Source organism: Amblyomma mixtum, chromosome 1 (genome assembly GCF_055824585.1).
Source record: "Amblyomma mixtum isolate Tamu chromosome 1, ASM5582458v1, whole genome shotgun sequence".
In the NCBI taxonomy this organism is placed as follows: domain Eukaryota; kingdom Metazoa; phylum Arthropoda; class Arachnida; order Ixodida; family Ixodidae; genus Amblyomma; species Amblyomma mixtum.
This window is the reverse complement of record NC_143012.1, coordinates 276,345,996-276,363,748: the sequence shown is the minus strand read 5'-3', so window position 1 is coordinate 276,363,748 and position 17,753 is coordinate 276,345,996. Positions and strand designations below refer to the sequence as shown.

Genomic DNA, 17,753 nt, shown 5'->3' with positions numbered 1-17,753 from the left:
CCGCTCTGCCATCGGCGAAGTAATACGTAGTAGTCCGTAGTAGCAAATAGTCCGCGCGTATTTTTATTTCTGCGGGCTTATTTTGCGGCTATATTATCTGCTAATGAAACTATTTATCCATGGAAACCTAAAAAACAAAATAAAGCGAAAGCAAAGCCTTCACGGAGCTGGCTGAAAGGCACTTGCGTTGGTCGACTCCGCCCACCATACGCTGCGAATTCAAAAAATAAAGGCGGGAGCCGGACGTTAATTCGATTTAATTAGGGAAATCGGCCACAGAGCGCAATAAGTCGCAGTTTCTAAGAATGCTAGGAACGTGTAGATCTAGTTCCCGCGGCAAAAAGACAAGTTCAGGAACAATGCGGAGATCATTTGTGTGACAAAGCTCATAGAAAAGACGATTAGTTCACTGAAACAATTAATCAACTTTTTAATATCTTGTTTTAGGGTTCAAGATTATACTGAGATATTGAAGGCCGTCAATATCCGAGGCGCCGTCAATAATGACTTTTAAAATTTTTTGAATCGATTTTATGGCTCGAAATAACGAGCGTCAGAAATAAGCTTCCGAAAGCTCATTGAGTTAGTTTACCCTGTTGCCCACTTATAAAGTGCATCGCTGCGCGTGATATCACCATCGATATCACGTTAGCCTTTTCTGCATGATAATATACACGAACTTCGCCAGTATCAGCTGCATTGAAAATTGAGCCACGAGATTTTATCAAAGTGCAATGTGGGAAAGCCAGCTCAACGAGCTGAAAACGATGCCTTAGCAACGAGCCCAAACTTCAACTCTGCTGAACTCAACTAGCTTTCAAAAGCGTACTTCTGACGCTCTATATTTCGAACGGCGCTGCCTATTCATAAAGTTCAAAATCTGCGCTTGCCTTCGATGCTGGCGGCGTTGAGTTTCACAATAAAAATGGCAGTGGTCTAGCTCTGGTTAAACCAGGAGGATTGCCAAAGCAACGAGGAGAGAGAGAGAGGCGATGGAGAGCGCGCGGCGGCGGCCCCGGCACGCTAGCTATGCGCCGCTACTGCGCATGCGAAACTGGCGAGCGCGGCGACGGCACCTGTCAGTCACCTGCGCAGCGACGGCGGCGGCGCGCCAGCTGTGCGCCGTATGACGCCACTGCTCCCCACGCATGCGTGTATGACCTTTCGTCAGCTCCGCGAAATGGCTCGGTGACTCGTGTCGTGTTGCTTTCGCAACAAAAGCTTGAGCCCTAAAAACGAAGAACTAAGTTCATTACTAGTTATTTTAGTTAAATTAGAGTACTTTCTATACAATCCAGATGCCAGACCGTACCGCCGTATCCCTCACGGTTTTTAGAATAAAAATGTGTATGGATTACCAAAAAATCACGCGACATTGTCACTTAAAACTGTAGGCTGCAATACATGTGCTACGTGCTCACCGCTCAAAAAGGACATCACGAAAGGGAGAACAGGACGCACACGGCGCTGACTATCAACTCATGAGTTTATTCGAAGAAAAGGTCAATACAGACATGTGCTGTCAGTCTCTGCACACTTGTCACAATGCACATATTTTTTATCTATAAACGTATTTTGCTCAAGGAATAACTTCGCTTGCAAAGGAGGGCGCTAAAGGCGCATCTCTCGCCTATTTTTTCAGCCTTGTGTGTGTGGGCTCCTTTCTGCGTGGCGTCCTTTTGTTGGCTGTTTTGTAGTTTTTTTTAAAGCTATTTCTGCCACTGTCTACCCGCTGAAAATTTTGAACACCCCGCCGCGGTGGCTCAGTGGTTACGGCACTCGGCTGCTGACCCGAAAGACGCGGGTTCGATCCCGGCCGCTTCGGCTGAATTTCGAAGGAGGCGAAATTCTAGAGGCCCGTGTACTGTGCGATGTCAGTGCACGTTAAAAAACCCCAGGTGGTCGAAATTTCCGGAGCCCTTCACTACGGCGTCTCTCATAGCCTGAGCCGCTTTGGGACGTTAAACCCCATTAAACCAAACCAAACCAAACCAAAATTTTGAACAATGTGTGCGAAGGGTTCTAGATGTATATAAGCGGCAAGCATTAACACGAGAATCGGAATTCCCCCAAGCACCTGTTGCTGCTTTCTATCCTTCATTTGCATTAAAAATCATAGCGCAAAGCACCAGGAGGACGATCGCAGCCATTACAATGTGAACACAAAAATCCCGTCCGATTCGGCGAACTGCGTCACGAGATGCAAAAAGACTTCGGTTTACTCTGCAGTAAGCGGGAGAGAATAAAGTGCTTTTTAATACGAGATCTCGACACAGGCGCGAAAGAACCGAGACAGACCAATGGAATATTTTAAGGAAGTGGTAAACACGCCATGAGGCCGCCTCGGGAATGAGCAACTGGACCGTGCATGGACGCGCGCAGGGCGGTATTGGCAGCACGCCAGAGGTATTCACGTCCTCACGTCGTCCAAGCGTCGAGCAGGCAGGCATATTGCCTGCGCACGCGTCTGCGAATCCGGCTGGCAAATAATTTGTCCGGTCCTTCTCTTCCGGAGCTCGGCGTTGAGCAATGCAAATAAGCGCGCCGCTCGCCAGTAAGCCGCTTTCAGCTGCTTATTCGCAATCTTTTGAAATCCAGCCCCGCTTTCTTTGATTTTTCTACGATTCCTCGCATGGAAATGATCTCACATTTGTCGTGTGTTGGCGCAGTCGCTCGTTTAAATCTTGATGGGATAGCGCGCGTTAGTCTGTTCTTTTTTTCTTACAGCGCGACAGAAATGGTTATGCCAGCCTTAGAAATGGCCGTTGCGGTTTAAAATTAAGATAAAAGAAAACGTGGCTATTCAGTTAGGTATGGCAGTAAAACATGCTGACGAGAAGCCTCGTCCATGGCTTGCTGCAGGTCACTGAGTTTGATTACGAAGAGAAAAAAAAAAACTTATAAAGTGCGCTGTGCGTATACCAAGCCCGTAATGCGGTCGCAGTCCGTTTCGACGTTTGCTGTGGGAGCTTTTAAGTGCGCAGTCGTAATGCCCACCTTTTGCAGCACTGCAGTTGCTGACTTCGCTTTGATCATTTCCAAAGCTTTAGAAAGACAGCAAATGATTTCAACAGGTTCAAAATTGCTAGTTAGAGATGTTGAGTGTAAAAATACGGCTAAGAAAAGACAGCAAAGGTTATTCTTCGCTGGAAAGTTTCAAACAGCCGTTTGTAAGCACTCGGCCGCATAAATGTTTAGAGGGGCAAAGGCTGAAGCAAAGACCTTCTACTCTGGCTGCGGTGATGCATGAACCGACTGCACCACTTTGGCTGAAACTGTGCGCTGTTGTGGAAGACAGTGCTGGAATCGGTCAATCAGCAGCCGAAAGCACAAAGACGCTTCCGCGTAATAAGCAATCGTTTTCAGTTGTCAAGTCAAAACACCCAATGACGCCACTACCAAGGGACCCCAGTTCGAGTCGCAAACTGGCAACAATACTGAATTCAATTGTTAAGTGCAACCAGTTTACAGTCATTGGCCTTCGATTGCCGCACGTCAAAACTGCACCTTCTTATTGGCTGTGCTACAACGACCCTCAAGTCTGGCTGAGCTCATCAGTCTGAAAACAAATGATGCCCGTGTGGATTGATGAGTCCTCCTTCGTTTCGAACTTATAAGAGTAGTTTCAGGTGCGCCTGTTTTTCTTCTGTGGTTTGGGTAAACATAAACGGACATTCGCGAGCAGAGGTCAGCTGATGTTGTATACAGGGCGCTTATATTTGTGTGACTACGTAAGAGATGGTGTAATTTTTTTCTTATTGGCACCACACGTGCCCTCGGTTCACCGACTCTTTTCACAAAGTTTACAAACAAAAAGACCACTGTGAATAGCTCCCATGTTACCCCTTGCGTCTACAGGAACACAGACGTTGAGCCTAGGTTAACTGCACATAATGCGGAGCAAGTTCGTAAACGAAAACCTGAGCATGGTATGAGGTAGCGTAAGTTTTGCTTATAAATATTGGAGTGGATTGTAAGCTCACCTTGAAAGAGTTGGGATCCTCTTGTACTTTTAGGTTGCCAGCTTCATAGCTTTGCGTATAATGGATGGCGGTGCTATGCTTAACTGAAACTGGGAAGCATGCAGATGCACAAAATCGTCAGAGGTCACCGTAGCGTGCCCCTAATCAGAACAAGAATTCTACTCTCGACAGGAAATTCAGAAAAAGATTTTTAGAGAGAGAATGGTTTCAGTACCAAATAATTCAGGAAGTACGTCGTCAGAACAAAAAAAAAATACGGAGGGCCCTCAAGGCTACTTACAGTCTTTGAATACGAAAACATAGTTTTCATTTTTATTTCCTTTCTATTTTTGGTTAATTTTTAATTTTTCTCCATTTCTGTTGACACACCTACTATTAGCATACAGTCGTAAGGCAACGCATATAGTAAGTTCACCTTTGTTCGCGAAGAAGCAACGCGGTTATGTGGCCTATGTGTTATGTGCACGCCTCGCAGTCTGAGAGAGAGAGAGAGAGAGAGAGGGAAAGGCAGGGATGTTAACCAGAAAGGATTCCGGTTGGCTACCCTGTACAGGGGAAGGGAATGAGGGGAATTAAAGAGGAAAGAGAGAAGTAAAGGGAAATAATCACAGTCTGTCAATTAAGGCAGTCGCTCTCAAAAAGCGAAAGAGTGCCTTGTAAGCCTTGATGGCAGTTGACTGTTGTGGCCACGGACCGAGGATCTTGGCCTCTGTGAAAGGGCGAGGGTCCAGGCGGTCCAGAGCACATCGCAGCTTATGTCTTTCGGCTACAAAGGCAGGGCACTCACACAAGATATGGGTGATTGTCTCATCACAGGCGCAGTTCACACAAGAAGGGCTGTCGGCCATCGCGATCCGGAAAGCATACTTATTCGTGAAGGCAACACCGAGCCATAGGCGACACAGTAGTGTTGCTTCACGACGCGCTACATTACACGGAAGACGGAGGCGCAGTCCAGGGTCCAAAGTCCTGAGGTGACGGTTGCACAACTCACCAGAGTTCCACGCTGAAAGTGTGAGCTCCAGCCTCAAGGAACGAAGCCCACACGCTGCGTCAGCTCTCGTTACGGGGATATTAACGGCGATTCCGTCATTGTGGGCAGAACGGGCAGCTTCGTCAGCCTGGTTATTGCCATGAATGCCGCAGTGGCCCGGCAGCCACTGGAAAATTATGTTATGTCCTTTCAATGTGGCGTCATGGTAGAGCTTGCGGATTTCGGCAACGAGTTGTTCGTGTGACCCACGGCGTAGTGCAGTTTGGAGGCCTTGAAGGGCTGCTTTAGAGTCGGTGAAAACTGTCCAGTCATGTGCAGATTCCTGACTAATGAACTGAACTGCAGCCCGTAGGGCAGCTAGTTCTGCACCAGTTGAAGAGGTGAGATAGGTAGTCCTCACCTTCATTAAAATAGACCTGGCCGGTATCACCACAGACCCAGCAGAGCTTGTTGAAGTCACTGAACCATCTGTGTAGACATGTGTGCGGTGTGTATGGTTAAAATGCAAATGATGCAGTGTCAGTTGCTTGAGAGCAGGCAATGATAAATCAGATTTCTTATTAATTCCAGGAATAGATAGGTGCACCCGGGGTTCATGGAGACTCCATATGGGTGAGCATGATCTTGATGGGTGGGCGAACTGCGAAGGAAGATAGGCACGGTGAGCTTGAATTACATTTGCAAATGCAGTATGTGGTCTTAGTACGGGAAGAGCTGCAAGATGATGACTCGGAACTCGCGTGAGGTGCCGAATGTGTGTTCTCATGGTTTCAACAGCAATGTATGAAGTAACAGGATGCTCCCCAGCGACAAGAATAGTGGCTGCCGTTGAGGCACATTTAGGTAGCCCAAGGCAGATTCGTAGAGCTTGCGCTTGAACACTTTGAAGTGTCTGAAGGTTTGTCTTTCTGATATTGTTTAAAATGGGAAAGCTATACCGCATGTATCCAGGAACAGCGAACGGTACAGTTGAAGCATCGAGCGTACAGATGCACCCCAGGACTTTCCCCCGAGGAAGGAGAGAATATGAACAATCGCTGTCAGTTTCTTTCGCATGTCGTAAAGATGGGGACTCCACGAGAGGTTCCTATCAATAACAACGCCAAGGAAGCGATGGTTTTTCTCATAGGGAATGGCGTTGCCATTAATATATATGGGGTAACTTGTCATTTTTTTTCGCGTGAACGCCACGAGGGAACATTTCTCGGTTGAAATATTTAGGCCCTGCTGACGAAGGTATAACGTCAGTATCGTTGCCGCCTTTTGTAGTCTCGCACGAACTTGGGGACGGGTCACGCTTGATGCCCAAATACAGATATCATCGGCGTATATTGAGATCTGGACTGATTGTGGCAATGAGTCAACAAGGCCGACGAGAGCTATGTTGAAAAGAGTTGGGCTCAGCACTCCACCCTGCGGGACTCCGGGCGAATTTAGATGCGAAGAGGTTGGTCCGTCTTCAGTCTGGACAAAATACGACCTCCCTGACAAATAGCTGCGTATCCAGCTGAACATGCGGCCTCCAATCTGAGCAGCTTCTAATGCGTCCAAAATGGCCTAATGCGTGACGTTGTCGTAGGCGCCCTTGATGTCCAAGAATAGTGCCGCAGTCAATCTTTTCAAGTGTTTTTGGTGCTGGACGGACGATACAAGGTCAACCACATTGTCAATGGAAGAGCGGCCACGTCGAAACCCAGACATACATGCAGGGTAAATTTGGTATCGCTCCGGGTACCATTCCACGCGTGTTAACAACATTCTTTCCATGACTTTCCCGACACTGCTGGAGAGTGCAATTGGTCGCTATGCTGAAATGTCGAGTGGTGATTTTCCCGGTTTAAGGAGTGGTACGAGACGACTGGTCTTCCATGCATTAGGAACTATGCCCTCGCACCATGACTTGTTGTATATGTCCAGAAGAACCCGTCGAGCCTCTTGGCCAAGGTTGGCGAGCGCGGAGTATGTCACACCATCGGGCCCCGGCGATGACGACCTTCTGCAACAAGCCAGCGCAGCGTCAAGTTCCTCCATGGAGAACAAGTTATCCATTCGTGAATCCCGCGAGGGTGGAACATCACTGCAGTGCAGCGTTGTGGATGGGTTCGGTTGGCCTGTTATCCTTGCGCAAAATTCTTCGGCTACCGCGACCTCGCTGCGTTTTTGGTGGAGCGCGAGGGATTTAAACGGGTGGCGCTGTTGAGGGGACGTACGAAGGCCACGGATCGCATTCCAAACGCGTGACAAAGGCTTTCGTGGGTCAAATGTCTCGCAAAATGTTCTCCAACGTTGTGTCTGCAGGGCTTGAATTCTGCGCTGGATTTTCTTCTGCAGGCGTCTTGCATCTCTGAGGTCTAAGCGCGACTTTGTGCGTCGGTATCTGCGCTCTGCCCTGCGCCGTAGTGCCCGCAGTCGTTGTAATTCAATATCAAAGTCGGTGTACTTTGCGACGGGTTTGTAGCAACACGTTGCGCTCTCCATGACCTCCTTAATTTTTTGTTCAAGACCTGTCGAGAATCCTTCCATGCATGCATCCTCCATACGCGCTTTAAAACCTGTCCAATCAATGCGCTGCATACGTGTGGCAGAGCGGGACGTGCAATGGCCGGTAAAAATCAGGTAGGTTGGGATGTGGTCACTGCCATGGGTTTCTACGTGTACATCCTAAAACCATTGGACGTTGTTGGTTAGGCATCACGAAACGAAAGTCAAATCTAGGCAGCTGCTATAGCTCACCCCTCGAATATACGTCGGGGTTCCGTCATTTAGGCACTGGAGGCCGTGGTCAGAGGCGAAGGAGACGAGTTTCCTTCCACTAAGGTTCATCCTAACGCCTCCCCACATGGTGTGGTGAGCATTGAAGTCACCTATAATCACCCATGGACCGGAGGTGGCTTGCATCAAATCACTCAACCTTTTTTCGTCAAAGCGGCTTGACGGCGCCATGTACACAGCCAAAAGCGTAAACGTGAGGTCACGGCTCTTCACTGTGAGGCAAACATACTGGTTGTCATTGTGTGGGGGAACCGAATGATGCACATATGTAAGTTCACGTCGAATGTAGACGATGACTTTGCTGGTTCTGTTGCGCGTGGGGGAAGTAAAAGCTTCATAACCGGATAATCGCAAAATGTTGGGTAGATTCGGTTCACAGATAACAAGAATGGGGAAGCGGTTTTCATAAACATAATTTCGAATATCTGAAATCCGGGACTGGAGCCCGCGAGCATTCCATTGAAAAATAAAAGCTTGCTTGACTTTCTTCGTAAAAGATTATTCCGGGGGAGCCATGGTGCCTTCTAATGAAGAGCTGCAAGAACTGGCTGTAGCGCATCCAGTACTTGCAGTGCGTTGTGTGCTGCTGGCGTGCGCAAGCCGGACAGCAGAGCACGCATAACATTCATCAGTGACGTTAGCATTGCAATCACTTGTATATCTTGGCCGTGGTCGGAATCGTGCCTTTTGCCCGGATCAGTTGTAGGTGTTGCAGACATGGGGTGCGGCAACGTACCGGACGAAGTGTGTGCTCTAGGCTTTGGTAGTGGTGGCCACGTTGTGTCAGAGGCAGCAGGGCGTGTTTCACGAGTCGCCAGGCTTTCCTGATTTGTTGTCGGTGGAGGCGGACAAGCTGCACTGCCGCTTGGGGTCTTCTCTTCGAAGGTATTTGTTTCATTCAACGACCTTCGGCGGCGGCGCGAACGACGTCGTCGCACCTTTGCAGCGGCTTCTCTGTGGGTGGAATGATCACGCACCATTTGCTTCAGTACCGCCCTCTCTGTCTTTAGGCGAGGGCAGTCCTTCGAGGAAGAAGCGTGAGGGCCACGACAATTGGCGCACTTCAAGGCAGTCGCGCGGCAACTGTCGCCGCTGTGTGGCTCAGAGCATTTTGGGCACACAATGGTGTTTTGACAGACCCCGCTCACATGACCAATCTTCATACATTTCCGGCACTGTAGCGGCTTAGGTACGAATGCACGAACTGGGTGACGAAAGTGCCCCACCTTCACGTATGATGGAATGCAGTCACCCTTGAAAGTCAGCTTAACGCATGTAGACCTTCCAAGGCGCTGAACTTGCATTATGGAAATGCTGTTGGTTGCCGGCTTGATTAATATGGGCAAGTCGGCGTCAGGGATAGCAATGTCGACGTTGTAAATTACGCCAGCCGTGGTTCCGCTGTCTTGTAGAATAAGTGGGCGTACACTGATATTTCCCAGTTTGGTGATGGCGGCCAAATTGTCCAGCTCGCTTCGCTTCATGACATCAATGGCAATGATGTTCTTGTGCGGGTTAACTCTAACGTCTTTAATCCCTCCTGGTACAAGGCTTTCAAGGAATACGGAGATGGCTTGCCTGTTCAGGAGATTCAAGTTTTCTGTTGGCTCCAATGGCACGAACAAGGCTGTATGGGCCTCCGCACTCCGCGCCGTGATGACCGTATCCGTACTTGAGGACGTCGTTGACGTCGACTCAGTTTGTCTCCGCAGTCTGCGCTTGGCCTTCTTACTGACGACGGGTACAAACCCATCGTCGGTCAAGGAGTCATCACTTCGGGGAGTCGAGTAGTCATCACCGTACACAACGGTGTCCTGGCTGCTGGAGTCACTCGTGGCGTATAGGCGCTTCCTCTGGGCACTGCTGCTGGTTGCGGACAACGCCGGCTTCCGTGTCGGACCAGCCATGCAAGTCTTTCGCAGTAATAATCTACTGACAGAAGAAATGAGCAGAGCTATGTAAAAACGCCTTGTACGTAGCGATGCATAGCGTGTAGGATGACTAATCTGTCACGTGTTCCCACTAACAGACCGAGTGCCTCGATCAATAACTGATTCCGTTCGCATAACTTGCTTTGTCGAACTCGTAGCTGTAACGAAACTGAGTCGATCTTTCATAAAGATGAAAAGGTTTCGGAATTCCGTCTAGCAGACCTCTTCAGTTCCTTCTTGAAAAACGAGTTTTTATTGTCAAGTATTTCGTTGGAGGAAAGAAACCCAGCACAACCGGGCATTTCATCAGGCAGAAGTGCCATGTTCTTGTGTCCAACGGATGTAGACGAGATCGTTTTCACAATAATGAATTTAATTAACAGGAGCGCGTGCGGCGCTGATAATTTATAATTAAAGCCTGCTAAGCTCGTAGTAAGAATTATAAAAGCACCAAGATCGCACATATTAAATTTGGTCCTGTAAACCGACGTTTTTTCGGGGGCAGTGAAGGCTACAAAGGTGATTCTGATTTTGAAAGGTGAGGACAGCAACAGGATAAAAAAAAATTACAGGCCTATACCTATCTTGCTTATTTTTTCTAGGCAGTCGTAAAGCTGATACACTCAAGGTTATCGGTGTACCTCACTGAGTGTTCAGTGCTGCACAATTTGCAATATGGTTTTGGAAGCATCGCTCGACCGGAACGCTATGACGCAAACTTAAACATTATTGAAAGTTTTTTAGACAATAATTTAACACGTGCAATATATATACATCTCTTTAAAATCTTCATTTCCTTACGGCATGGAAGTCTCTTTGTTAAAAATAAACAGAACTTAGGGTACCCGTGGCGTCTGTTACGAGTTGCTAGCCTCTTACTGAAGTCATCGTGAGCACTTTGTATCAACTGCAAATTTGTTTCAGACATTAAAGACTTAAAAACAGTAGTGCTTAGGGCAGTTTTTTTTTTTTCTCCTTATATAGCATTCATTAGCACAGCCTATTTCGGAACCCTCAGGTTTCAAAAACATCTGTTATGCCGATGACTGCTTCCCCTCAACTATTACATTAGGAAAAAATGGCAAGCAATCCGGGCATGCCAACACTTATCTGTGGGGCAGCGGGGCGTACATGTCGTGTTGGCCCTTCCGCGAAGCAGTGTTTGAAACGAGTCGTGTCCTTGCCTTCGCAGATCGAGACGGTCGGCGACGCGTACTGCGTAGCCAGCGGCCTCCGCAAGCAAGTGCACACGCACGCACAGCAGGCTGCCTGGATGGCCCTCAAGATGATGGCGGCCGCCGGACAGGTCCACTCCCACGACGGCAAACCCATACAGGTACGCTGAGACCGTGGTCTGCACCCAAGAAGAGAGTTTTTTTTTTTTTATCTCAACCTGCACGCACCCTTTGATGAGCCTGATGAAGTTCGTAATACCGCAAGTGGCGTAATGCTCAGCCAGCCTAAACAAGAGCAATGAGTTGGGCAAGTTTGTAGAACTACATGAGTGGGCAAAAACTTAAAGGCGAGCTGCAACAAACCTTTTGGCCCTTTAAAAACTTGTTTTTTTCTTGTGTTATAATTCCAGACAGTCCTAAAAACAGTAGTTCGTATTTGTAATAAAGTAAGTGCGTCAGGATTTGCTCTCTCAAATTGTAGTTTTTCAAACCGAAACTCCAATAAAAGGAGGAGGGGGGGGGGGGGATGTTGTCATGTGTCTAAAAAGGCTTACAAATGAGAAAACACGGCACCACTTAGGCGGCTTACCGCAGAAAGCGCAGCGAGAGGACACGCGTTACGAGCGTTTACTACGAGAAAAGTGATCACCGATGGAATGATTTTGATTTGATTTGATTTGATTTATGGGGTTTAACGTCCGAAAGCGACTCAGCCTATGAGGGACGCCGTATTGAAGGGCTCCGGAAATTTCGACCACCTGGGGTTCTTTTTCGTGCACTGATGGAATGAATGAATTAACAGCACTTCGAACGAGCGCCCACGAGCAACGACCACTTTGCTTCGCGTCGTCTGCCTTCGTTGTTTTGTCACTGACGAGAAGTGGCTATGCGAGTACAGTTTTTGCGAAACTTTTTTTTTTTCGGTCAGAATCGCCATTGACGACACGGACTTTCGATTCATTGTGACGAAACTACGTGAGGGCATTGTACGCCACACGAAAGAAATAAGATCGTCATCTGCAACGCAACGCTCGCTGTGTGTCGTACTTCGAAAACGCATATATTGTGTGCGTTTGTGTGCGTTCATGTGTGCGGGGTATGCGTTCGTCTTTCGACGGCAACACAAGAGTTTCAGAGTGGTTATCACGCCTGAAATTTCGAGAAACTCTACCGTAGCACCGAACCCAGGGCTTCCAAGTTGCATTTCAGCCTCCTGCCTGAACCCCACGTCGTCTGTAATCTGTTAACTCCCAATGGGTCCGGCTTCAGCGCGGATCTCGGTGATCCGCCCCTCCGCCATGTCCGGTAAGCTGCTTAAGTGCGCGACACGAGGCCAGGTGCACGCGTCGTCTGCTACGGAATTTTTTTAACCTTCTTGTAACAACAGTACTAGTTGCCTAACAAACACTGAACTTTGTCAAGATCAGTTTTATGGCACACCCAGCACAAAGAGTCATTCTAGCCAAAGTAAAATTTCGTTACGTTGGCCTTAACAGACGCACATGCACGCAAGAACACATGACTGGGGCTGACTCGCAACTTCAATTTTTTCACAGGAGAAATAAAATACAGGGAAAATTTTGCGCATGAGACTATATAGTGAAGACTGTGACTACTCGGAATGAAGACAAAGCAGAACAAAGAAGCCAGCAACACTAATCATTGTGTTTGAAAACCAGTACCCTCATTCACAAAAGACAAATTAAATGTTGACTTGAATGGATCATTTATTCTTTAATTCATTTTTTTATAACATCACTCCACGAATAAAGTTTTGCCCTAAGTCAGCGCCTGCCTTGGGCCTATTTTGTGCCGTCACCGCCCGTTGTGGTCCCTTAATCATTCTACTAGCCTTCACGTTTTCAAAGTCAGGATTTTAATACGGTGGCCTCATGGAAGAGTTTCTCAACTCCTTTAATAAAAACCCTGTTGACAAAAAGTTCACCACGCAGAGTGTCAATGTATGAGCACATGCTTCTCGAATGATGGTGGGGCCTCCCTAAACAGTTAGTTGCGGTACCTCGTATGCGAACGGTGAGGAAACGCTTGTAAATCCCTCCCAGGGCGTTTTATTGCAGTATTTTGGTACAGAGATCCCATTTTAATTTCTACTTTGCAATTTCTCAGTAGCCAGCCTGAATGCGCACACTTTCCAGCGAAAGAAAATTTTACCCGTTACGCGTTCATTTGAAAAAATGTAACCTTTTCTTAAATGCCCCCCGGCTGCCGACAATCCTTCTAAACTGCAATGTCGAACTGCAAAGTCTACACAAAAAATCGCTCTTATTCAGTTTGGCATCGCGCCATTCAAGGAAACTTCTTCAACTTTTAAGCTTTGTGCATGAAGGAACTAGACCTGTAACTGTTCAGCGTCGTACAGCGCTGGAGTATTTGAGCCGTGGCGTGTCCTATACTTATGTCCTATACTTATGCCTCCACACCCTCTGCGCAAAAAATCAAGAATTCCTTTAGCGCTTTCACCTCTGGGACTTCCTTACTGTCGTGTTTTCCTCAGGAAGTTTTGCATACGTAGATATGTGCGCAAGGAACCACTCTTTTCTGAGCCGGCGTCTTTTCGCACGTTCTTTTCTGTTACCGATGACAAATGAACGTAGTGTTGACTCGGGCGGCACAGACGCCTGCCTCATTAGAGATGCACGTTTCCGAGCTCGTAGCAGCACTGTAAACAGCCCCGAGGAAGTTATTCTTTAAAAAAGGAAAAAATTACCGACGATTACGTTACTTCCTAATGCGAAATTTGAGCGCAGCAAATAAGCTGTTTCACCTTTTCGATAGATTGAGGCAAAGAAATCGAGCAACACATGTATGCGCTATCACAGAATTTTTTTTTTTTTTCGCAGGAAGAGGGGGGAGGGGGGCGGCGTGTACACCCAGCGGCAAACGATGGGGGCAGAAGCGCGCGCAGCAAGCGGACAACACGATAAAGGGAGGAGGGAAGAGATAGCAGCGACTGACTGATGCCGCTGACGCCGATAGTGAGTCAACCCCAGCTGCGGAGTTGGTTTCAGGGACAACGCCGCCGATGCCGACACAAACAATATGATACCCTCGCTTCCGCAGCGCTAAGAACCAGGTCTAGCCGTGGGAAGGTGGTCACGTATTCGTCGACGTGCCGGGGCCTACGTGAAATAACCGGCGCGTCGGCAACTGAAGAGCACCCTATCCGCCACACAAGAACAGGGGGGGGGGGGGGGGACCCTTTCCTCCTCTTTCTGCATGGTGGCGACGGTGTTCTATGCAGTCACGTTATCTTGACTCTCTAGCGGCGTCAGCGGCATCCAGCGGTATCAGTCGGTCGCTGCTAGCGCTGGGGGGATGAAAGGGGGGCGGAGCTGGTTACGAGGCCGACGACAACGCCGACGACGACGCGAAACCCAGGAACGGACGCCAAAGAGCTGCGCTCTAAAAAAAACTGTTATAACAAAAACATAAGAAAAGAAAAGTAAGCTATCAAGGAGTGAAGAGAGGGCAACCGTAAAGTTTGTAGAGGCATGTCTCATAGCCATGCTTGATCGGTATCGTGTGGTAAGATTATCACTGCGAAAATGACTACGAGGTGTACATGGGCCTTGCGGAAATAACTGCATAACCCAAACACCAATATACACGCCGGAAAAAATAAATTTCGGCAACATTATCTGCGATGCTAACATTGGCACCAAGGGGTAATACTCTGTAAAGATTTGCTATATTTCTATGGCCGGTAACTAGTTCGCTTCCTAGTTCGCACTTCTTTTTTCACACATCAGGAACATAGCAAATTGGCGCCAGCGTCGGCATTAAAAGGCCCACATACTGTTATACGACAAAGCGCAGCTTTCTTAGTTGTCGACACCGGTTTCCGACTTCAAGGGATAAATCACCACATTATTTTTTAATGCAATAGAATTTGTAGGGCCATAAGGCGAAAACTGTCTGGCGGCGTTAGAGTCTGTGTCTGTGTGAAGCCTCCACCGGCTTGATGGCGTTTAGGAAGATTTGCCTCTCTCCACTTGTAAGAGAGAGGAGGGCACGCCGGACGAATAATGACTGTGCAAAAATGAAAATGGCTGAGAAGAAAATGTCTCAGTCAGCACCATGTCTATATGCAAAATACACATCCTCCCAAAGGACTATCTGTACAAAGAGGAGGCCTGCGGCAGCTATTACTTCTCATTAAGGCGGAAACTTGGGCTAGTTGTAAAGCATTTGGATTCATATTTGCTAGCGCTTAGTGAACACACGGGACAAGAACACAAATACACAGGACAGACGCTAGTCTTCAACTGCCGTTTATTCGAAAAACAACCATTGTTTTTCGAATAAACGGCAGTTGAAGACTAGCGTCTGTCCTGTGTATTTGTGTTCTTGTCCCGTGTGTTCACTAAGCGCTAGCAAATATGAATCCATATTACTTCTCGTATTGCTCGGGAAGAGGAACCTGGATTGCACAAGTGCCACAGCTGGCTGTGTTTGAAACAGCCACTTGCCAATGCAGTAGCGCATCGCTTAAGCGCTGCGCCACGGCACCGATAATAGTATGAGAAGTTGCTGCAAGCTATGATTGTGACACTTTTTGTACTTGCTTAGTCGTAATTGCAATAGAATAAGAAATGGAATAGATTGTGGAGTGAAAGCAGCACGCTGTTGCATCTCGTCCGCATCAATCCAATTAATCGCCCTTAGCTTTTTTAGTGCGAAAGTATTTCTTGTTTCATGAGCGGCGTGTGCAGGACCTGTCGGCAGAGCATGTCATCATAGCGTTTCCGTGCGAACTGTCAGTCATGCATTACAGGGGTAATTAATAGAATAGTTGATTAAATAATTATGTAATGAACATGAACTCACCGAAACGATTAATTATATAGGTAAGTAAGCACTTGGTTGAAGTAACTGTTTAGGTGAATTGGTCAATTCTGTTACAGATTAGAGTAACTTAATCGAATTAATCAATTGCACATTTTGTTACGTAAACACTTATGTTCAATTACATTCAATTAAGTTATTGAAATGGTTAATTAATTGGGCCTCTAAATAATTGCTTGTAATAATAAAATAGATCAATTAGTGCGTTAATTCATACAATCCACGGTAATTTAATCAAATTGATGTATTACGCATTTACTGAGTTAGTTAATTAATCAGTTTGATTAATTACTTTGGTGTGCTTTGGTAATTACTATTTTGATGTGCCTACTAGACGCTCTGGCAACGGGATCCACGTCTTCGGATGTGGCAGAACCGAAGTTATAGCGAAATCGCGACATAGAAACAGAAAAGGCATTAAGAAACGAACACGCAGCAACATAATCGGCAGTTGTAAGAGAAACACTTTCGCCCCTAAGGAAACTTAAGCGCACCGCTCTAATTTTGTTCCGTTTTTCTCATGAGCGTTCAGGTAAGCACAAACCCAGTAGCTATTAGGTGGATGCCTGCAAATGACGCGCGCACACGTCCCTTCCCGCGCTGTGAGACGACGACAGCAACAAAAATGTGGTGTCATTTTCTTGCGGCTTTTCCAGACTCGGGGTTTCGCACACGCGGTGTTCTTTCGTCCTCCAGTTGGTCGAAAGCACATCTGGCTGATTACGAGGCCACCGCAGCGCAGGCCACTAAATGGGTTCACGTTTTTGAACGCCGCCCTTCGGGGACCGCCGCAGAAAAGCCCCCATGTCGTTGTGCCCGGAGCAGTTACATGGATCAGAACCTGGCATCTGCGGCGATTTGATGCTACTGCTTTCGCACGAGAAGGCTGAGAGTTGTGGACGCGCTGCGGAGTCTCTTTTTTTTCGCCGGGCGCGGATGCGTGCGCCCGGATGTTTCATCGTGATGTGTAGGCACGACGTTTTTGTCTCGCCCCGGGGGCAAAGTAACGTCGAGAGAAGAATGGCTGAATTTTTAGATTGTGGAAGACTGAAATGAAAAACTACTCGTAACGAGGGAATGAAGAGAGTTTCGCTACAACTGTTGCGAATTATTGCATTCCAAGACTGTTCTTTCTTTTTTTTTTAAATAAGTAACGAAAGATACAATTACAGCGTAATAATGGAGTGAGTTGCTTGCTTTTAAGTGCTTTTTCTTTCTTTTGTCGCCTCGAAAAGAACTCCTCGAATTCGCTCTCTACGCGTCTTCTCTAAATAGGTGTGTTTTTTGTTTTCACTTTAAATGTAGCCTCTGTTCCGTATTAGATGATGTGTAATGCGCTTGTAAAAGTTCTGATGTTTGAAGGCGATAATAGCATTCAGGCCTCTTCAGAAACTGCAGAAAAACTGTTGCTTGGATACTGCGACTGATGAAGCAGTAGTGGGAAAGAATGTATAGGTGGGAGGGAAAAAAAACGCTGCAAAACATTACCTTTCAAATAATGTGAGCAGTACGTCGAAGTAAAATTTATTGTCCTGGAGCCTTTTTATTGCTACATCTCTATGGCTGCTGGACAAGGATTTTTTTAGTAACGAAGAGGGCTTCAAAATTCCCACTACTTCTGAAAATCTCTTATACTGATGAGTGCAAAAATATAATTTCCCATTTTAATGAGCATGTGCACGATATCAGAATTAAGAAAAGTGCGTTTCATTTCTGTCGAAGGGAATACTAACTCCTTTGTCAAAACGAACTGATATTACATAATTTCGTAAGCACAAACGCCTTGAATTTCGCACAAGACCTCCTTCTGAGCACCATGGCAAGTCTTTAATTTCAAGGACCACACAAGTAAGACAGGAAATCAAAGGCAATGCCAGGTTTTCGCAACCTGGCGCCGAGTGTCTTGGAAAATTACTTACTGGATAGCACGGTTAATGCGTTTTATGACGAAGGGGGCAACGGGATGGCTTCGCTAAGATGCTAAAGGGAAACTGCTCATCCATAGCCAACATAAAATTGGCGGCAACAGATC

At 47.1% G+C, this 17,753-nt stretch overlaps 1 protein-coding gene across 3 annotated transcripts in view; it reads left to right on the top strand.

The window, feature by feature from the left end:
• The window catches only part of Gycalpha99B (guanylate cyclase 1 soluble subunit alpha 2), a 198,036-nt gene that overhangs the window by 162,409 nt on the left and 17,874 nt on the right, over positions 1-17,753 (top strand). For all 3 annotated transcript variants that reach the window (XM_089566075.1, XM_089566076.1, XM_089566074.1), the window contains exon 8: positions 10,873-11,016. In XM_089566075.1, the coding sequence (XP_089422201.1) occupies positions 10,873-11,016 (144 nt within the window). The remainder of the gene's footprint in view (positions 1-10,872; positions 11,017-17,753) is intronic.